The sequence below is a fragment of the Elgaria multicarinata genome, chromosome 1 (genome assembly GCF_023053635.1).
Source record: "Elgaria multicarinata webbii isolate HBS135686 ecotype San Diego chromosome 1, rElgMul1.1.pri, whole genome shotgun sequence".
NCBI classification, from domain to species: domain Eukaryota; kingdom Metazoa; phylum Chordata; class Lepidosauria; order Squamata; family Anguidae; genus Elgaria; species Elgaria multicarinata.
In genome coordinates this window covers 177,192,598-177,215,827 of record NC_086171.1, presented here as the reverse complement: position 1 = coordinate 177,215,827, position 23,230 = coordinate 177,192,598, and the positions used below count along the sequence as shown (strand labels likewise).

At 40.9% G+C, this 23,230-nt stretch overlaps 1 protein-coding gene across 1 annotated transcript in view; it reads right to left on the bottom strand.

Moving 5' to 3' along the window:
• Positions 1–8,141: 8,141 nt before the first annotated feature.
• The window catches only part of PKP1 (plakophilin 1), a 57,859-nt gene continuing 42,770 nt past the window's right edge, over positions 8,142–23,230 (bottom strand). The window contains exons 5-13 of the mRNA XM_063144000.1: positions 22,429–22,636; positions 20,771–20,948; positions 17,153–17,267; positions 15,492–15,647; positions 13,346–13,522; positions 12,298–12,451; positions 11,122–11,308; positions 9,636–9,720; positions 8,142–8,273 (exon numbers count right to left, since the gene is read on the bottom strand). Coding sequence (XP_063000070.1) covers positions 8,202–8,273; positions 9,636–9,720; positions 11,122–11,308; positions 12,298–12,451; positions 13,346–13,522; positions 15,492–15,647; positions 17,153–17,267; positions 20,771–20,948; positions 22,429–22,636 — 1,332 coding nt within the window. The 3' untranslated portion in view covers positions 8,142–8,201. The remainder of the gene's footprint in view (positions 8,274–9,635; positions 9,721–11,121; positions 11,309–12,297; positions 12,452–13,345; positions 13,523–15,491; positions 15,648–17,152; positions 17,268–20,770; positions 20,949–22,428; positions 22,637–23,230) is intronic.

The window sequence follows — 23,230 nt, the reverse complement described above, 5'->3', positions numbered from 1 at the left end:
GTAATCAGCAGATCCAGCGTGTAACAGGACTGGGTTCCTGAAATGGGAGGCAGGTTCCTACAGTGCAACCCACAGAACAAGGTTTTATCTTTAAGTGCACTTATTCTGTGTGAGATGAGATTATCAGTGGCTGCTCCTGCCATTCCTCCCCTAGTTATTGTCTCTCCTCCCTTCCACTTGCAGTTGTGGGTGTTTGCTCTACTGCTGGGGGTGGACGAGGGCGGACAAAACGACAGGAGTAGGAATGGGCAGGAGCTACCTCATCTCTCACCTGATTCAGGAGTATTTAAAGATCTGGGCTCATTCTCTGGATAGCAACCCTTGGGCAAAAATCTTTAACAAGATAAAAGAAATTGCTAGCTTAGGTAAAAGGTGCTCAGGACCTGCCCATGATAGAGTGTTGCCTGAGGTACATGGACAGAAGACAACCAGACTAGCAGCTGAATCTGACTTCCAACTCTGATCATGGGGCAGCATCCTTCAACAGAACTGACCCGAGGGCTACAGCATAGCTTAAGAGGTGCATGGCAGGCCACATGGTGCACAGAACTCTGTCTTCTGACACCTCCTTGCCACTCCCTGCCTCCCAGCATCTGCTGCCTGAGGTATAGGCTACACTCTGCCTTGTGACAGGGCTGGCCCTGAAGAAACTTGCTATTCTCCATGAGCCCATAATTTAGTCCTCTCTTGACAGGTCCAAGAGAATACAGATCAGTTCCTTCATCTCTTTGAGAACACCCAATCTTAGCCAAAAGATTCACTTCATATCTTTTTTTTTTTCCCCATTCAAGGAACATCTGCCACTTTTTAGAAGATGGTCTTTTTTTGAGCTGCTTCACAAGGCTGGGAACTGAAGAATTAGAAGCTTTCCTTAAAAGTGTGTATTTTTGTTTGATGGGGCCCTTTCCTTGGAGACCTGAAAGTAAACCTCGCTTGGTTAATACTCCATCCTTATTTTGCCCTGTGTATCATCGGACCATGGGTCACTGCAGCCTGCTTGAGCTGTTTTGTCTTAGGCCTGGTTTACATTAGTTGCTGAACGAGGCAACTTCCCTTCTTTTTGTCCTATTTGTCATAGGAACAGGCTGTAAGTTGTATAGGAATCATAGAATCCCTGTGGGGTTTTCCTCTATGCTTACTTGAAAAGTGTTCTGTATTATGAGATACAAACACATTCATTCTGCCTTTCCTCATGGACTTAGCATGTGTACTATATACCTTTATGTGGGGCGTGGGTTGGGCTTTTGCTAAACACTGGATGCTATTTATATTAAAAAGGACTGTTGAAGGAGAATTATTCAAGCAAGTTGTATTACTTACCAATATATTCAGTGGCAGGCAGAAATAAAGAAACCACAAATAGCCAAAGTTAAAAGACCTTCCAGCACTTTATTGATTTCAGCTTTTCCAATGAAGCAAATGCACATACAGTACAGAAAAAACAATGGTGACATGGGATTCTTGTACATATATTTTACAGAATATTTTGTATAGCTCGGCATAGATGGATTAGTGGCATAGGTAGTACTAAAAAGGTAAGTAATCCAACAGAGGAATAAAGCTAGCAAAAGTTCATTTCTCGTTGTGCTCATGAGTCTTCTGAAATGATCCATTGGACATTCAGGACATCCTTTGGCTAGCATTTTACAAGGCATAAAACAAAGCAAATCCTGATTTAAAAAGCACCATGTACTTTTGCTAAGTTGAAGTCATAACTAGCTGTAGCATTTATTTACACGAGTCATATCCTAGGCAAACATCAGCCCCATATATCTTGCTTTTCATGTGGCAGGGCCAAAAGAAATGTGCAGCCCATTCTCCCAAATAATATTCCAGAACCACCCAATACACACTGGCAACTGATATGTACACTAGGTCTAGTATTCTTATCTGGATAATACGAGGTGAGAAGGTTGCACCAATGACATGGTCAGGGAACGTGAAGCATCACAGAACCTTTGACATAATCATTTCTCATGTATGTCTCTTCAAAACCAGTGGCTTCCTAAATAGTACAGCTCTACTGGTGTGGATGATGCCCTTACCATAGGCCCAACATTCATGGAACTGGTTTACCAAGGGGAAGCACAGATGATTGGTAGTTCTTGATTATTTGATCATTGACTAGTTGCACTAAAGCCTGCTATTAACTCAGTGAGTTAGAAGTAACTTTGGCATCACTACTGTTATGCCTAATACTTCTGACAACGTGACCAATCCAATCTATATATAGACACTCAATATTTATATGTAACAGTATGCCAACAGGACTAGTATTAGCTTATTAGTATAAAGCATCTAAAGCTAAATACTACCAGGGCCAACATGACCAGCAGCTCTTGTGGCTCCGGTGCCCTGGCATGGACACCTGCCCCAGGTCTAGGCCCCATTGAAAAAAACATTTTTCCACCATCTGGTGCACTGAATCAGCTCCAGGCACCACCTTTTAAAATTCCCACAATGCCATGGAGCGCTCACTGGGGACGTTGTGGGAAATGGAAAGGGCAGTGCTTAGATCCTATTCAGAGTGCTGCTGTTGCTGCTGTCTGTGGCTCTCACAGCCATGGACAACGGCCACTGAGGTGGGAGGGGGGCCAACAAAGGGGGAGTTTGCCTCATTTATTCTAGTAGCAATTTTGAGTGAGTAATCTCATTAAGAGCTAAGACAAACAAAAACTAGAAACCAGCTGCCATAAGATTTGGTTGGTTATTTCAAACCAATCTGTATATTTCGGCATTCTCCCCTTTTGCAGTCCCCGGCCATGTCCACCTCTCCTCTCCACCCCAGTCTCCATTTCCCTCTCAGACACTTTCCTCTCAACCTCTTCTCTCTTTATTCTGCATCATTATATCTTGCCATCTTTCTTTTCGCGGCCCCATTGCTTCCCAAAGTCTGTGCTTTCTCAGGCTCCTTCCAGTTGTTCCTAGGGAGGTTGTGGCCTCTCCCGCACTAGAGGCCTTCAAGAGGCAGCTGGACAAGCATCTGTCGCGGATGCTTTAGGGTGGATTCCTGCATTGAGCAGGGGGTTGGACTCCATGGCCTTGTAGGCCCCTTCCAACTCTGCTATTCTATGATTCTATGATTCTATGATTCCCTAGTTCCATGCCTTGTCTTTCACCATTTGCTCAGGATCTGTTTACTTAGGTCCACCGAAGAGGGGCAATTCTCACCACCCCAAGGAGCACCCTCCCAATCACCCTTCTACATTGATCAGGAAAGCCCCCCAACCTTCCAGAAAGGCTTTTCCAGGAGGCCCAAGAGGCCATGGTGGGGAAGAGGGGTGGGAGGGAAATGTTCCTTTTCTGAATCTTTATCCCTAAGCTTGAGTTAACTCTGGCCTAAAACAAACATTTCTTTAAACCTGTGTCTAGCCATTATGTATTCTCCTTCTTTTTTCTTTTTCTTTTTTACTCTATAGAGTAGGTGCAGGGGCCTGATCTGGATCTTAAAAACCATTAGGGACAAGCTTTCTGCACCTACTCTAGAGTAAAATAGGAGGAAAAGGTGTAGCTTCTGGACACAGATTTAAACTAACAACTGTTTGGGTCCTTAGTTTTCAAGATCTGGTCTTTTATTTTAAATTCCAACTAAACACCTGCCTAATATATTTCTAAGCAGCTTGCTTTCACAAAACCTACTTTCATCCCTGAATCAATTCTCATAATTTACCTGAACTATAGCTCCTCTAAAAATGACACATCAACCACAGGAAAATTACCATTGGAAAAAAATGTACAAAATGGGATGTCTATGAGGAGAGAAGAACAAAATGGTATTTGGAAAGCAAAGAGCAGGACTATTTTAATGGCTCAAGAAGAAACTGGTTGGTTTAGAAAAGAATAATAACCACTCCTTTTCTCCCAGGCCTCAGGTCAAAATGAAGTAAAGTAAATCTTATTACATAGCAAGCCTTTGAAATCGTCCAAAAATAAACAGCTCCATTTCATTGGTTTCTTGTTCAAAGTACTATAATTTCACAATGGTTCCTACTGACAACTTCTTATGAAAAGACTCTGGTTCTGCATTATGGAAAAGTAGATTATGTCCATTTATCTACTTTCTAAGTATATGAAGTTGACAGACTGGTTCAACTGACAGACTTATTAAAATCTGTCAGTTGAAAAAAATATTTAAAAAAAGCAAAGATAGCAACTTTGCTGAAGTAAGTTTTTCTTTTTTCTTTTCTTTTCTTTTCTAAGAGCCACACATAGCCTTGTGTAAAGCAACCTCGGTAAAGTATGACTTTGGGAGTTCCTGCCTTTCACACAATCTGTTACTAATATATAGTATAAAAATAAAGTTTTTTTAAAAAAAAAATTATCAAGAACTTATTAGGAGAAATTTCTCTGACATGATTTGCTTCTTGGCATTTAGAAACTAAGTGCCCTATAAGGAAAAAAATGCTTGGCGGTAATGTGGAATATGAAAGCAGAATTGATAAAGCAATGAGTGCAGAAGGAAACCCCTGATGTCAGCAAAGTTGAGACAAAAAAGCAAATAACCCCCCTTCAGCAATCTAAAACAAGAGCACTATGCTAAATATCTATGTATAATGACCACTGACAATGAAATAAACACATAGGGTGTTAGTAATGTTACACAATTTGTTGAAAATGAAAAGTAGTAAGCATACCACTGTGGATGTTTATTCAGAAGTAAGCCCAACTGTTTTCAAACGGGCTATCTCCCAGGTAACTGTGTTTAGGATTGCAGCCTTAGGCTGCCAGTTCTATGCACATCTGCATGGGAATAAACCCTACTGAACTCAGTGGGACTTCTTTTTAAGTAAACATACATTGGATTGCATTGTATATGTATAGTGCGATACATTTCTCTCTTGCTCTCATTCTCTTCCAGCCTTGTGTCCCCAGATGTTGTTGGACTGCAAGTCTCATCAGCCCAAACCAGCATGGCCAATGGTCTGGGCTGATGGGAGATGTAGTCTGACAGCATCTGGGGGACACAAGGTGGGAGAAGGATGCTCTGTACATTTGATGACTTAATATAGACACAAAAAGAGAAATAATGATTTGTGAAGCATTAAGTGGTTGTTAGGCACAACCTCCCTAAAAGACTTCTTAATACAGCAACTTGACATTGCCTGGGGGAGGTAGGTACCTAATTTATTCTTTATACCTTTCAAAATTATAAATCCTATTTTTTTTTACAGGAATAATAATTGAAGCCAACTGCCATTAACCTTCAACCTCACTCCCCTCCCCTACACAAAAGGAAAAAAAACCCTAAAATACCCATTAAAACAAGATACTTATAATCAGCCAATACAGTTTTCATACCTAGTATTACAACTGAGTTGAATTCTCAAAACACTGTATGTCTTTTAATGTCTTAACGAATTCCTTGACGATTGAAGTCTCCAGACAGGAACCAGTTACAAACTCTGAAAGAAAAGGAAAATCTCTGCAAAATTAATCGTTTCAAAGTGTCAGTCACTTATGCATTGAGAAATGTCACCATGGAGCTTTGCATGAGCAGTTGTGCACGTGGGAGCTGATCAGCGGCAGAGGACTCAATGGAAGTTGTCTTCTCTCCCCCAGTCCTCAGCAACTAGTGCATAGTTGCACATGGATCACAGTGTGCTGGCCATTATTCAGAATGGGAGGATGCTACAATGGCCCTCCAAGAGTCATCCACTTGTCCCTCTCCTTCCCGGTCCTGTGATAGGCAACTTACTCCTGTTGCCAACCCTGCATATGTACAACCAAGAAAAGGGGATTCCATTGAGTCCTATGGCAATCAGCTCTACAGTTGCACCCACATCTCTGTTTGCTGCATGTATTACACTCGGTGTTGTCAGGATGTGTTGCTGCAGGCAACTAGAGATGAATGAGAATTTCATTTCGCTTCATTTTTGACTCAAATTTGCCCGGTTTGTACATCTGAACGTGAACTTGAATGTGAGTGCATTTGGAGTGGGGAAAGCTCATAGATTCCCGAACTTGCATTTTGGATTTTAAAAATGCACTTTTTAAAAAGATGTGCACTTTTAAAATGTGGATATGCATGCTTCAGTCTATGGGGGAAGTGCACATTTCATTGCGCACTTTAAAAAATGCATTACAAAATGTGCATTTTCCGTTTGAAAAGGAACGTAGATTGCAAGTGAAAACGAGAGCAAGATGAACTGAAATTTGAGCTGGAACTCAGAATATTGGTGACCTTGAGCCCCTCTGATTCTCCCATCCCAAGTAAAGCAACTTCCTAAAATATTATCAGTACATTGTAGGAACTGTTGTATACAACAATATATACCCATATTGTTGTATAGCCTGCACCCATATTCTTTAGCTAGAATTTACAGATAACTGCACTTCTTATCCATCTGATGGGGCACAGTTGCTGTGCGTAGCTTTTGTTTGCAAATGGAGTCCCAAGACCCTTCTTATTGTGGCTCATGGTTTTAAGAGAAAAGTCAGAAGTTACACATATGTGCACCTTATACAAATGTGCAATATCTAAGTATTTCAATTTTGTACACAGGTATTACAATCCAAGCCCATAATCTATCCTAAGAAACGAGCCTTTTACAATCTTTGGAAAACATGATATACTACAGTCAATGTTTACAATGATGTTATATTATTGAAGAAAGGTTTGAGAGAAAAAAATGGGCAAGTTCAAGCCAAAGTTAAGCTCTTTTAAGGCCCACTGGTTTTACTGGGAAAATAAAGCATGTGCTTAAATTGCAGCCACAGAATTCAATGGGATTTAGAAAGTCTTTAAATTTGTCAGGATGGTATCACAATGCAGAGTGAGCTCTCTACATCCAGACGCTCCATTGGGACATTAAACTGAATCATAGTCATTTCTGTTCTGACTTCCAAAATGGACCTTCGTTTATTTATCATTCTACAATCTGCAGCAAAACAACATGATTAGTACAAGGTACTAATTAGTAAATTAGTACATCTGCACCATTTGAAAATAAGCACAGCAATATTTTCACCAAAGCATATTCCTGGTTTTGATTTCTTCTGAAATCATCATCAACACCATCCTCTCCCCTTTGGACTACCAAAACATATAACATAATGTAAAACATGCCATTTTTAACATGGAATCATATTTTGAAATATGTACACGCACTCTCTCTCTCACACCCACCCACATGTATGAATGCATATAAAACATCTAGTAAAAACTAATTAGTAGCTACGTTAATCAGAGCAGCAGAAACAGAAAAAAAGTAATCTGGGCAAGAAAAGCCTCCAGGAAGAGAAGTATCTTGTCCTGGTCAACTTCCCTAGAGAGAACATTTCAGAGCTTCAGTGCCACTGCAGAGAAGCCTCTGCCCTGGATTTTCTGCCGCCATACTTCTGATGGTGAGTACACACAAAGCAGGGCCTTCAAGAAAGACCTCAACACATAGGTAAGTTCACACGGGAGGGGGTTGTGCAAAAATGGCAGTTTGGGCTTTTCTGGGAAGATAATGTTATGTAAATGGAGCCATAAAGGAGCCATTTATCCAACATTACAGGCATAAATGGAGCATTCACGCCTGTAATGTTGCATAAATAGCCCCTTTATGTCCACTATTTACATATCATTACCTTCTCAGAAAAGCTAAAGCTGCCATTTTTGTGCAAAATGATGGCTAGCCAAGGGAGCGGGTGACTGCCACGCACACCCATGGACTCTCGCGACAATCCCATATGATCCATGCACCAATCACCAATCAAGAAGAGGATCTCTTCTTGATCCTCCCAGAGTGCAGGACACGGAATAATGGGCTCAAGTTAAAGGAAGCCAGATTCCGGCTGGACATCAGGAAAAACTTCCTGACTGTTAGAGCAGTGCGACAATGGAATCAGCTACCTAGGGAGGTTGTGGGCTCTCCCACACTAGAGGCCTTCAAGAGGCAGCTGGACAAGCATCTGTCAGGGATGCTTTAGGGTGGATTCCTGCATTGAGCAGGGGGTTGGACTCCATGGCCTTGTAGGCCCCTTCCAACTCTGCTATTCTATGATTCTATGATTCTAGTCACCACGTTTTAAACCAGTTACAGTTTCTGAACACTTTTCAAAAGCAGCACCACATATTGCACATCACACTAGTCTAATCTGGATGTGACTAAAGTATGAATCATAGCTAACAGACTTGTGACTATGGCTTTTCTCAAAAGTTCAAAATTTTGCAACATTATTTACCTGCTATCCAAACATGCAATCAAGGTTTCGTCTTAGAATCTGGAAGACAGGGTCCTTAAAGTGCTTCCTGTTAAGGATCCCATCATATTCTTATCATATCCTTGCTGCAGAAGGAGCCGGGGTAAGAAGGCAGGTAGTAGATCAGATAAGGAGAAACCAAATAAAGAACAACTTAATATTAATAAGACCAATCAAATGTTTCCCCAGAAGGTGTATATCTGGATGCTCTCATAAACTATACATGGTATGTGTTTATATAAATCACTTTAAAGCTACTTGCTGTGGTTTGAAATGAAGAGTTTCCAGCCACTGCCCTGCATATCTCATCTATTTATTACATTTATATTCCGCCACATTGCTGAAGCTATCTGAGCAGTTTACAAAAGTTAAAAACAGTGAAGATTAAAAAGTATACAAAATCTATAAATGCACAAGCATTTGGTGAAGCTTCTGAATGCATAAAGCAATCCGACCTTTGCAATTATTGTTTTTATTTACTTGCTACATTTTATTTTGCTTTTCCCCATGGAGCTCAGAGCAGACTTTTATTTATGTACCAGCTCGGCCCAGACTTCCAGAACCCAGTATTAATGGAACTCTATTGGGGAGGGGCCATAGCTCAGTGTGATAGAGCACATGCTTTGCATGCAGAAGGTCCCAGTTCGATCCCTGGCTTCTCCAGGAGGGACGAGTAAAGGAATCCCGCCTGAAACCCTGGAGAGCTGCTCCCAGTCAGGGTTGACATCACTGGGCTAGATGGACCAATGGTCTGACTCAGTATAAAGCATCTTCCTATGTTCTTTTCTTTCTGCTTTGCCTTCCATCTGCAAACAAAAGGAGCTCAACCCACAAGGCACTAGAAAAAGTGTTGCCCTGCACACATTGCTGTACTGAAAAATGCTTTAAATCACACAGTATATACAAACATGATAGAGATATGCACTATAAGAGACGTATATAACAGTAATCCATAGGAGGTATTCGCATTTGACATCTAAAAGAAATGCCTTGTTTCTAAAGGATGGGTGAGCAACTTTGGGCAATCCGGGGTGCCAATTTACAGTCCACCCCCTCCCCCTGGTCTTCCCTGCAAACTGCAAACAATCAGCAAACAAAAAGAAAAGAAAAAGGTTGTTTGCAGCTGAAATTCAGTGGAAAACTGCTATGCAGGCTTATTAAGGACAAATTTAGCTTCAAGCTAAATCTTCTAGGGTTGCAGCATCGGCCACAGTAGGAGGGCTGTGTGTGCCTGTGTGTGCCCACCTGTGCTCCAAAGCAAGCAACTCTTGCTTTTGAAAATGCTCTTACAATCGCTCCCCCTCCACTTTTCTATACTGTTTTTCCTATTATTTTAGGAGGCATTCACCACAGGTTTAGCAAAACCTGGTATTTAACTGGATGTTGTTGTCCAATGGGTCAGATTGCTTTATTAGAAATAGGGAAAATGCAATACTTTGTTGTCTTACCTGTTTCAGTATAGTTTGGAGCTCCCTGTTTGACCATAGGTCAGACAGCAGCATACGAGCTGCTTCAGCTGCTTTTGGATAGGATCTGGAAAGAAGAAAGAAGGCAAATGAGCATCACCAGAAAGGACAGATGGCATCAACACTGCATACCTTATAAACCAGAATTGATTTTAAGCACGTCAGTATAGTTCTTGTAAGGCCCCTCCTTTGCTAACACTACCAAGTTCAACTTGTATGTCTCATTATTTGTTTGTGGTTCAGATAAGTGGCCTCCTTCTGCTCTATATTGCCACTTCACTGAACATTAAAGTTCAATAGTTGGAATGGTTACCTCATTTTCCAGGTTAAATAGGGTAATGCCAGGCTTCATCACTGCAAGTATTGTTGTGGCAAGAAGCACGCGATTAGAATAATTATACACTTGGCGTGTTCTACTATACAGGATCAGTGGCTCCAGTATATTCAGAGAATATACTCAAGGATTGTCAGTGACTTTGTCCATTACATTTCTTCAGGAGTCAAAATCCCTATTCAGGCGTTCTGAGTCTGAATAGGGCAAACATGTGAGGAGAGGAAGTACTCCAGTTCTTTCCCCCTCCATTGTTGCGTTTGTTGCCCTCAACTCAAGGAGGGAAAATGCCTGAAGAGGAGAACTCCTCTATCCGTGGAGGCTCTCCATGTAAGACAAAACATGGATTATACAGTGTTCTTACTCTCATGGAAAGCCTTCATGGATAGAGAAGCCTTCAAACAGTTGCCCTCAATATGTTGAGGGTGACAAGTGTGACGATGGAAGTAGATTTCTATGGTGGAAGTAGATTTCTCTGCCCTCCAGCCTCTCTAGCCACAGGTATTTGGGGGACCATTCTGAATGGGATGTGCTGTGGGGGGGGGGGAGGGGGGATCTCCCCAAATCAGATAGAGGCACCTTCCATGAGTGGGGCTCCACTTACGAAAGGTACCTCCACCCAATTTTTGAAGATCTCCCTCCCCCTTCTGCCCCCTATGACCCCCAACTCCCTGCGCAGCATTTTCTGAGAGCTAGAGGGGGCTGCTGTGGGGAGGAGGGGGCAGGGAAGTTGACCTTCACCAATCCTGTAACTACTAAGTCATCATTAATCACAATCTGATACCATCCTATGGTATTAATGAGCTTCGAGTTATTTGCAGTTCAGACTTTAGGGACATAACTTCAATATGTAAGACTGCACTGTGGCTGCAAATTTTGAAATGTGTATTATGCATTTACAATATGCCTTTAAATAATGCTTATTATGAGGCATCACTGTTTATTTATTTATTTATTTATTACACTTATATACCGCTCCCATAGCCAGGGCTCTCTGGGCGGTTTACAGAAATATGTAAATATGTTCTGCAGCATATCTGAAATAAAAAGGTAGTAAGCTAAGAATATTATCTAAAGATATGCTCCAAAGATGGTTGCAAGCCTTTCATATGTCCACACCTCCTCACCATTACTCACCCATTTCGGCACAGGCCTACTACGTTATTTATCAAGCTGCCTGTCAAGTAGGGCTTGGCCATCTGTGGGTTGGACATCATTAGGTTCCTCAGGGTGTAGCAGGCAGATGTCATAATCTCTCCATAGTTGCTGGAACCTGGAGCCTGGAGGGCTAGAAGGCGAGTCACATCTGGGAGCACCTGATGAGCTAAAAAGGGGAAACCAGACTACCATGAAATAAAAATTTGCATAAAACTATTGTGACTAAATATGGCCTAGAATCAGGCTCTAAGGGAGATATTAGTCATCCTCAGAGCCCACTTTGGCTGCAAGCAAAGGGATTGTGTAGGAAGAGCCACAGCAATACAAAAATGCATTAAAATGCACATATTAGTTCATATAGCTTTTCCGGTAGAACTCAAACCCGACCTAAATATTGGACATGCTCCACATCTGGCCCAAATTGACCAGGGAACATCATTTTATGTGTGTGAGAGAGAGCAAGATCTAGAGATAGGTAAGTAACTCAGCTTCAGTGGTGTTTTATGTAGGGGTGGAAGGATCTGACAATTTCAATTTTTCTCAAGTTACGCATTTTTCCAATCCAAAGATTGATTCAACTTTTTAAAAAAAGTTCTCATGAAAACCCATAAGCATATTTGTGCAGATTTCTCCCAATACATGTGTTTTTGTATGAATTGTTGCCTAATATGCACTTTTTTGCAAGCAGTTTTCCTAATATGCATTTTTGAACATCATTTTCCCCAATATATGCATTTTGGGGTGTAGTTTTTGACTGGAGAAATAATTTGAAATTGCAAAATTAGGTAAATTTGCATTAAAAAGTGAACTAAACAAATGTCTCCCTCATCCCTAGGCAACACAGCTAATCTTGAACAAGTATGAACAAACATAGGGCTGGTAAAAATGAAAACTAGAAATTTGAAGGGATATTCAAACAGCAAAATGGATAGGTAGAACAGGGAAGATGATAACTATGGAACTTAGCTTTCCACCTTTTTTTCATAAAATGAATTCTCTGATTGAAGAGATACTAAAGGCATTTTTAAAAAAAGAATTATCACACATAACGCTTTTACACTTCTAAAACTAGTATGAAAGAAAAGTGTGTGTGTGTGTGTGTTTAAAGAAAGGAAAGAAACTAGATGTGCCTGTGGAATACAAAATGGTACCTACCCATGGTTTTGTGGAGAATAGGATGCCGAGACATATTGCTCAGTAAAGATGTCCCAGATCGGACAACTTCAGCATTACTGGACTGCAGGAGTCGTGCTACACGGGGCAACCCTTTTTCCTTTAAAGCAATCAATTGGCTCATTCCATTTGACATCTAGAAAACAAAATAAGCTGGTATTTATAACAACTTTTGGCGTTTGGGTTTCTTTCTCACATAAAATACCAAACTAGCAAAATCCTACATCATCCCAAATTAGGAGAAAAAGTCGAACATTCAGAATGTCCTTATGAATGAAGAAATCAGATATCTTTTGTAAACTCCCAGTGGTGTTGTGAGCTTGGACTCATAAAGATATAGCACCAACATTTTCTGATGAGCAGGAATGCTGATACTATCTGTCCCACGACCCCATCCCAGAACATCCCTCTGAGCTTAGTTGCAAGAAGGCGAGGGGAAATTAATTTTCCCAGCAACAATATATTGTTTTCTCTTGTAATACAAAGTATTTTGTGGCTGGCTTGGTCACGAATGGGCAATTATGAACATTAGCTTTACAAAAAACATACTCCTGGTGGAGATGCCAACTGCTAGAACTGGTTTGTTGAATCAACACAGCTGCCTGCAGTTTTGGATTCTCTTTGAGGGTGTAGCTAGGGGGACAGTCATGATGAGAGCCTGCTTTGCCGCTGGAAACTCCTAATCACCTTTGGTATATTATACAGCTCTTCCACCATGGGAAACACTGTCTACACAGCCAAGGCATTATAAGGAAGTTTCTCTCTTTAACGACACAGACAAAGAAAATTGAAAAACATAATCCAAAGGATTATATTACCAATAAAAATTTTATTTGTGTGTGTGTGTGATAAAATCTCTTAATTTCTATCAGCATGTTGACTGAATAAACAAGGCCAATACATGTTACTTATTTTGTTAAAAATTTTATCATTTGATATTGGACGTACATTCTTTTCCTCTTTTTTTCCTTTGCAATAAACAAAGCAAATTTATTCTTCCAGATGTGGAGGGGAAAAATACTTTGCTTACCAGTCCTCTGCTTGCTGTCAGGTTTTGCAGGGCTCCAGCACAAGCCTCCAAGGTGGCATCTTTCTTGCTCTGATCCATTAGAGACAGGTACGTGCGGATGGCATCAGAATGGTACAACCAACTGGACCCTCTAGGTTTATAGTCCTCTTCAGGAAGAGGCGTATTATATTCATCATACTAAGGATTTAAAAAAGGAAAAATCTATGAAGCTGAAGTTTTATAAAAAGAACCAGTGTAATAGAAGAATGAGAGGAGGAAGGACTGGCAGTAGGGGCCAGAATTAAATGGTGGGTGGACAGAATAGCAGCTGGAAAAGGCAGTGAGTCAGTAGGATCAGCAACAAAGGCATGGATTGGAGATAGAGGGGGGAACTTATTGAAAGCATAGATGTGGGGTTATATCATTTATTGCTATTCATCAGAAGGCTGTTTGTTCTGGGTGTTGGCCTGTTACATTATATAAATATATTTAAAATCATTTAAATACCTGCATTCTGGACTTACTGGCATATTTCACCCCATGGAGTGGCTTTGAAGGACACAGCTAAGGATATAAAGTGGAGAATCCTACTGCTCTACAGATCTGTAGCCAGTGGCAGTTGGTGTTTTGGGGAGTCCTAGAGAAAGGTTGGACTCAATGACCTCTAGGAGGACCCATAGATACATAAAATTTGATATGCCAGGCTTCAAGTTTTAATATTCCATGTTGATTAAGAATGGCTGAAAGCATCATATGTGCCTGCATTGTGCAAACTTATAAAGTGTAGGTAGGGATATATGGATTTTATAAAATCTGTTCTGTGTTTCAGATTGTCAGGTGCCTTTTGTTCCACCGTCTGCTCATTGTCAGAATCAGAATTTCCTAATTTCCTGAATTTGCGCAAATTTACATTTGAGCAAATTCACACATGCGAAAATGCACTAATCCCACTGACAATGCACAAATCTCCCCCACTGCAAAAAAAATATGTACACCCCCACCCACCCTCCAAAAGCCCTCATTTTTTGCTTTAACTTATGGGAGAAATGTGCATTTTCAGCTTTTTTTCTTTTCTTTTCAATTTTACATATTTTTCTGTGACTGATTTTGGAAAATAAAAAAAACCCTGGTCCATAAGCTTGGGAAATCCATGCAACTGGGGGAAATCTGCAGTTGGATTCATAGAAATCCAAAGTCATTTGTTTCTACTGTGGATTTCTCCGACATCCTTAAGTATAGGGATAGCTGAGAATTTTGTTTCAGTGCTTTTTTGGTAAGAATTTACCAAAATTAGGAAATTTCTTCAGATTTGGAATAGAAAGAATTTGAGAACAACAACAACATGAATATAGGAGAAATCAAAAAGAAACCAAAACCATTTATGCCCAGGGCTTTGAGTGCTTAGCTGTTAAAAGTCTGGTTTTCAATTCTTGTTTATTAAATAGTGCTGTATTAGGGTTGTCACCTCTTTTTCTGATGATGGGCCTTTTCAGATGACATGGTAAGCCATGGTTAGGCCACTAACCCTTTTGCAGCAAATGGTTAGTGAGCACGTTTAAACCGTGGTAAGGTAGCCACCATGGTTGGGAATAGTTCACATGACGTGTTAAGTCATGGTTCGCACAATGTAATGTTTAGCTCAGAATGCTTACCCATGTCATCTTAGCATGTAATCTGAACTGGGTCAATATATGGCAGATAGCTAAACAATGAAGCTCTCAATGCGGGAACGTTCATACCTATTGAATTTGGCTGGTGAAGATGGACAATTATTTTGTTCAGCACATTTTTTTAATAAGAATTTACTAACATTCACGGATGTCTTCATATTTGGATGGAAACAATGTTTAAAACATTCAAACGCAGGAGAAACAAAACTAACAGATTCATCCATCCTGAATAAAGTGCAGATGCATTAAAAGGGCATATATAAAGTGTTTGGGAGACATAGTAATGTTTTCCTGAGAACCTTGCTATTTTCATCAGATATCTAACAGTGAATGCCTAGACATTCCTATAGTTTTAACAGGTCATTTTAACACTTTTTCATGAAAGTCCATGTTATAATGAGACTTGATAAAGTAACAAGAAGTAGGGAAGTGAATTTCCACACAAATACAATATCCTGCAAGCTGTAAATGAAGCTGCTCTCTAGACCAGTTCTTACCTCCATCTTCCCACCTCTGTTGTTGAAGCAGCCTGTCAAAGTTTTATCTATATAAGTGCTCCTAGACATGTGGTTAAGCTGTGTGTATTTATTGGGCACCTCGGAATCCAGACGGTAGGACAGATTGTGCAGGATACAGATGCAGTTCTCCACAGACTAAAATAATGAGAATAACCAAAAATGTCTGAGTTATATCAGCACACATGCTATCATTATCTTAACTGACTACTAGCATGTAGATTCCTGCAATGAGTAGGGGGTTGGACTCAGTGGCCTTATAGTCCCGTTCCAACTCTACTATTCTATGATTCTATATACATTACACATGTCAGATACATTTCAATGTTTCAGAGCATATCTTGGCTTAAAGACTAATCGTTGCAGAATTAAATTATATTATCTCAAGAATAGGTCACCCTGTAAATAATTGCTGTAAGCTTTCCACTAGGAAGTCGTTTAGTATAGGACCCATTTGTGTTCCTGGAGATGCCCCAAACAGTAGGAATTCATCATGAATGGTCAACTGTGCATCTTTTGTGGATCCTCAATGTGGGAGGAAGAGGCTAAGTGACTCATCTTTCCTCAATCTTCTGTACCCCAGATGTTTTAGACTATGACTCTCAGCAGGCCCAGCCAGCCTGCCCAATGATCATAAGTGATCCTAAGCTTCAGAAAGGCACCAGATTGGGGATGGCTGGTCATAGATCACAAAGAGATTAGAACTGAAAAGCACCCCACCCACCCCCACACACACAAAAGCCCAGTTCCAGTTTAAGAACTTCATAGAGTCAGGTTTTAGATGAGCTCAGTACCACAGGTAAATGCTTAGAGTTACACCTATTTTGATTTTATGTTATGCTTTCATCATAATACAATGGAAGATGGTAATGCTTAGTAAACGGACATTAGTCTTAATAGTCCTTCCTTCCTTCCTTCCTTCCTCCCAATATATGTCTTTATTTTCACACACCTTGAATTTAATGTTTTCCAGACTGCTACTTCTCTACCATGAGAAATTCAGTCCCTCCTAAGGAATAAACACTCTCAATTTTTCCACAATGCATTGCAGTCCCTATTTACATTGCACAAGAAAGGCTATAGTATGTGAACATATGTCTAAATTGTGCATAAGATGCTTGCTCATCATCTAGCCTGAAGAATTCTTGAGAACGTTAAAACTCACTCAATATTTCATGACCCTGAATTCTAGATAAGGGGATTGTTGATCCATACTTACATAAGAATTTAGTAACTGTTAAAAACTTTGGAAGACAGTGGGTTGTATCAAATGGTTGCAAAACTGGAAGACAGATTATGCAACCCAACATAACCTTCTCTTCTTCCTTCTTGCAATGCCCTTTGCCCCCACTTCAGTTACTCCATAGAGTCAAGGGAACCTATTGAACATTGTTGGCTTTGTTGTAGAAATCTGCACTGGGACATGGGCAAAATTTTGTGGGACCAGGGCTTCCACTGGAGCAAGATCCCTCCACCCAATCTGGGACCTTTAACGCATGCAGTCTTTGGATCCAACCCACTGCTGGAAAAATGAATATGTAATAAAAATGTGAAATGGAACTGGGTTTATTACTAGCAATATTAGCAAGAGCTATATCAGCTGCTAAGGTATACACAAAGATAGTTCTAAGTCCATTTGGTACCTTATCATCTGGCCGGTTGGCTGCCACACAGTTCTGGGAATAAGCCATTACAGAGTCAATTAGTCCAGGATAGTTTCTCATGGTTTGGCGTCCAGCATCTGCTGAACTCAGGTTCCTACAAGGAAGAGGCATTTGAAAACTTCAAAGGGAGGAAAAATCAATGCAGCTCACATAGTTATTCCTTGCCTGCACTCAAAATCCAAATATGGTTCTCTTTGATTCAGTATGGGAATCAAATTCATCTACAGAAAGTGCATGGCAAAGGCTACCCCAACAAAATCTATCCACTGTTGGGGGAATCTGTTTGTGAGTGGAGCTCAATGCTTTTTCACTGACTCGGGCCCCCTGGACTTCAATCTCTTTTGTGCTAACTGGCCCATCTCAGTCTCCAGAAAATTAGGCTAGTTCGTGGGTTTTCTGTGTTTTTCTACTTATGAACATTATACAATTTTGTGCAAAACTTGACTTCATTTTGTACAAATTTCTATTTGTGCAAATTGTGGCCGACACCCAAAAATGCAGAAAAAGGCCATGGAGTTCATGGAAAACTCACAGCTTAGCTTGCAAATGCAAGCTGAGTTGAGCAGGCAGTAGAAATCTCTCAAGCCCCCAAAGGACCAGATGTCCAAGTGATGGACATCTCTACATCAAATGAGTGACTATCTGTCAGTATGATTTTTTTTAAAAAAAAAAGGCCCAAGAGGAAGACAAAGAACATATTCTACAGCTATGTTGAGAACAATAGCTGAGAAATGCTTGAGTTCAATGAACTGGTTATCTCTCGGTTGGACTACTGCAACCTCCTTCTCTCTGGCCTCCCCTCATCTCACATCAGTCCGCTGGTCTCTGTCCACCACTCTGCCGCTAAGATCATCTTCCTGGCCCGCCGCTCTGACCATGTCACTCCGCTTCTGAAATCTCTTCATTGGCTTCCAATTCACTCCAGAATCCAATATAAACTTCTCCTGTTGACCTTCAAAGCTTTTCACGGTCTAGCTCCTGCCTATCTCTCCTCTCTCATCTCACACTATTGCCCCGCTCGTGCTCTTCGCTCCTCTGATGCCATGCTTCTCGCCTGCCCAAGGACCTCCACTTCCCTTACTCGGCTTCGTCCTTTCTCCTCGGCTGCCCCTCATGCCTGGAACGCTCTTCCAGAACACTTGAGAACTACCAACTCAATCACAGCTTTTAAAACTCAGCTAAAAACTTTTCTTTTCCCTATAGCTTTTAAACATTGAGTTTGTTCTGACTCTATACTGTTAGCTTCACCCTACCCGGTGCCTGTTTACACTTCCCTGTGCCTGTTTGCATTCTCTTTCCCTCCTTATTGTTTACTACAACTTTATTAGATTGTAAGCCTATGCGGCAGGGTCTTGCTGTGTGGTCTGTGCAGCACCATGTACATCGATGGTGCTATATAAATAAATAAATAAATAATAATAATAATAATAATAATAATAATAATAATAATTTTGATTTCAAAGCAATACAGCTTTATCCTACAGCCTTATCCTACAGCTTCTGAGAGAGGGTAGAGGTGGTGAGGCAGTGTGCCCCACCTTGGGGAGAGGCAAGGTGCTATCATGGACCAGCAACCGGCACCTGAACATCTGCATGCATCCTGGATAGCTTTATTTTGCTAAGGCAGCATCTCAAGGTGCTGAGATTTATTTATTTTTAATTTTACCTTTATGAAGACCATTTTTGATACATAAACTGGTCCTGACTTGCTTTATGATCACTGGGGAATTATTTTTTTTTACTGTTTCCCACAATCACACTCCTGCAGGTTCAGAGACATGGAGCTTGGAATACTGCCATTTGCTAATTTAGTGCACTGAGTCATTTCATTAGGGAGCTGTCTCTTCCTGCTCCATCTAGGAAAGAATGGAAGTATTGAGTAAAATCCAACATAAATCCTACTTAGAGTAGACCCATTGAAATGGATGAATTTGACTATAGGACTTACATTGGATTTTACCCATTAGCTTCTATTTAAAAATGATATTAGACCCCTAGTCTGGTAGAGCTCATTGCTGCAGTTCATCTATTTCCTTTCACTAAACAATGACCTTTAGCTAATTTGTATGGTTAAGCTGCTACTGCTGAATCCTGTAAGGCTGGCTCAATTCATTAAACTTCCTTGTCCTCCTTAATTAAAATAAAAAAAACCCATAAACATTTAAAATACAAAATTTGTATTTTAATTGTATAGCTCTTTCGTCTGCTCATCCAGTAGTTCCCAATTGCTGGCAAGCAGTCATTGCTGGAAACTGATAGTAGAAACTGCAAGTGAGGGCTAATATCAGTATGCCAAGGAGTTTGGCAGATTTTCCTAAGCAGGAATAAACCTATTCCATGCCCGTAAATTGGATTCTTGCAACATAGGTCGGGATGTTTCTATGGGACCAAGAAAATCCGATGAAGGAATCCATGCAAAGGGCCATTCAAAAATAATTCTGTAGCCAGAAGCAGCCATCAGAATCCTATGAAGAGAGGGGAGAAGGTCTGTGTTTTTAATATATCGTTCAGAGTTCAGCATACACCTGCACTTGCATTTCAAGCCATGTTTAAATAGGGAGGTCTGTCATTGGAAAAGCCACTTCTTTTTTGGCTGGACAGAATTTTGTGGCATAGATGAGTCATTTTGCACCTATGAGCTAAGTTGTGGGATGTTTCCTGAACTCTGGGAACTTTTTGGCATTTTGTGGGAGGGTTCTGCCATTTCAGCGAAGTACAGCCGAATTTGGCTGTAATTTGTGCAAATTTGACTGCAGTTTGCGCAAATCCAACTGTAATTTGCAGAAATTGCCTGGAAATTTGCACAAATTATAGAACCTTCCCCCACTCCCTCCAAATGTGCAAAATTCCTGGAAAATATGCAAACTGGCTCAACTCACTGCAGATCAAGTCAAGTGCTGCAACAGAACCCAAAATGAAATCTTGGGGTGGGGGTGAGCCCAGGAAAACTTGTGAAATTGGATTTGTCTGACATCCCCATGTTTAAAATACACGCAGTAAGGTACATCTGGATTAATGGTATATGAAAATGATTTGAAAGTTTTCGTTTGTGCAGTATCCAGCAACCAGAATTTTGACTAGCATTGCTTGCTTCCATCCTATTTCACACTTTGGTGGCTGCCTATTTGCTTCTGCACCCAAGTCAAAGTGCTGGTGTTTGCCGTTAAAGCCCTAAATGGGTTGAGGCCTAAATACTTGAAGGACGCCTTCCTCCCATGCCAACCTGTTTGCCTACTAAGATCATCAGCTAATTCCCTTCTCCAAATACCACCTCTATAAGAGGAAGGACTCACATGTACCAGGCAAAGGGATTTTTTCAGTAGTGGCGCCGAAGCTCTGGGATGCCCTACCCAGATTGATATGCCTGGCTCCAACACTGCTACCTTTCAGGTGCCAAGTCAAAACGTCTGTATTCACCCAAACATTTAAAAATCTTTACAGAGCAATCCTATTACTGATAGGATATTACTGGTTCCCTGCACCCCTGAGGCTGTAGCCACAGCTATGAAAGGGAAAATCTGAGTGGGGACTTGCCCCCACCCCAATGCTCCAGTGTTTTTGTTTTAAAATGCTCAATTCGTATGTCTGCCAACCTACCTCAAACATCCAGTGGCATTGAAGAATACCTCCGGGTCAACAATTTCTCTTGATCTAATACAAACACCATCAGACCAGCCAGAGAAAGGAACAATAACACGATCAGTCAGAACAGGAAGAGCATCATGGATCAAATCTTCTTTCAGTTCATCCGTGGACGACAGGTTCCAGAGCAACCCTGGAATGCAAATGCAAGAAACACAGTGCTATAGCTTCCCAATACTTTCATCTGGATCCTACCCAGTTGAATTTTAAGATGCCTTCTTAATAATGTGCTGCTTTTAATAATGTATTAGTTTTAAATGTTTTAATTAGTTATATGTATTTTATGGTGTTTGCATTTGTGTTGTACCCCACCTCGATCCAGAGGGAGAGGCGGATAACAAATAAAATTATTATTATTATTATTATTATTATTATTATTATTATTATTAATAATAATAATAATAGTAAAACTAGCATGCATTATGAAAGTCAGTCTCTAAGAGGACCATCTATAGCAGCCTTCCTCAACCTGGGGCGCTCCAGATGTGTTGGACTACAACTCCCAGAATGCCCCAGCCAGCTGGCTGGGGCATTCTGGGAGATGCAGTCCAACACATCTGGAGCGCCCCAGGTTGAGGAAGGCTGATCTATAGACATTGTCTGAAGGGGTTTAGATGCAGCAGATTTACCCCCCAACCCCAAGGCTGTAGACAGAGCTATCACCTGTGGGGAGAGAAATCCCCACTCGGATTTCCCTCGCCCCCTTCTGCCAAGCTCTGCAGTGGCCCCCTTTCACGACTTTGGGAGGAGAAGAAATTGATGTTTTGGTGTGGAACTCTGGCCCAAGAAGAGTGATCTTCTAGATCCAAAAGCCTCTCAATTCCCATCGCCACTTACAACCAAGTAGGTGAGCTATATGGGCTCAGTTCAAAACACTTGAACAGAGGATGCAGAGGCTGTAAAGGACACTGCAACTCCTCATACCCTACCTCAGCTCTTGCTGGTAGGGTATAGGATAGATGGAGGGCTTCGAGAACAGAGCCCTCTGTTTAGCAGGCATCAGTCCTGTAGGATTGCATCCTAAATGTTCCATGAAGGCATTCAAGCTTCTGGCATATTAAAAGAAGGTTTTAACCTGCTTGCTTATCAATTAGGCTGATATTGGGAGTCTCTGTCCCTTACTAGGCCCGAATCTCCAGATCACGTATAGCTACATTAGTTCTGGTGTGCTACTGGAATAGGGAAAGCAAAAGAAATTATGAAAAACTGCCTTTCCTTCTAACAGAGTGACAGCTTTTCTTTATTGAACTGTAACTTATCTCCAGCTTGCTCCAATACGTCAAAAAGCACTGACATGGAAGTTTTCTAATATGCAAATACTTCTAAATCTGGTCAATTTGTTGACTTATTTTTTAGATGGAACATTATTAATCAACTCAAAGTCCTTTAAACTGCTGGCGACCCAAAGAATGAGCTTTTCTGACTTTCAGCGCCTGAATTTCAGATGCCAAACATGTTATTGCAATTAACAGTGCAATCCTATAAGTGTCTATGCAGAAGGAAGTCCCACTGAGTTCAATGAGGCTTACTCCTAAGTAAGTGGCATCAGATTGCAGCCTCAGTGATTCTTTTCTCCCACTGTTATTACATTGTTCTAAAAGACGGAAAGTTACCTGTCAGCTGCTTCTGTATTTCTGTGCTCCCAGTTCTCCTCAGGAGGCTGACAGACTCTCGAATGCCATTCTGTCGCCGGGTTTCTAACTTGTTGGTTGGATTTCTGAAGACAAGGTTTCGAAGGGCCCCAGCTGAAGCCTGCTGCACATTCTCATCTGGGCTATGGAGAAGTTCAACAAGCTTGGAAATGCCACCCAGTCGGTAGACCTAAAAAAGAAAGAATGGAAATACCCACTGATCAAACATGTTTCCATATAAACCTCTTGCTTTTTTCTACAAATGAAAAAACAACAACAACAAAGTTAAACCGGAAATGTGAGACATACTCACTGGGAGTTTTAACAGTGTTGAACTACTCTAAGCTGTTATGAGCTGCTGTGCCCCCCTTTGCAGTTGAATGAGCTTCTAGAGAGGGTATTCAGTGTGGTCTAGTGGCTAGAGTGTTGGACTGGGAGTCGGGTGATCTAGGTTCTAGTCCCCACTCAGTCATGGAAGCTCACTGGGTGACTTTGGGCCAGTCACAGATTCTCAGTCCAACCTACTGCACAGGGTTATTGTTGTGAGGATAAAAATGGAGAGGAGGAAGATTATGTATGCTCTCTTGGGTTCCTTGGAGGAAAAAAGACAGGATAAAAATGTAATAAATAAATAAAATAAATAAATAAATTCAGTAGGATCAGAAGAAAGCTTCAAAGTGGTCATAGCTTAAAAGCGTGTAGCATCTTGGACTGGCCCTGGGGGAGGGAAATTAGGAAACAAAACATTTAATGTTGAATTTTGACACATTTATAGAATTTGAAT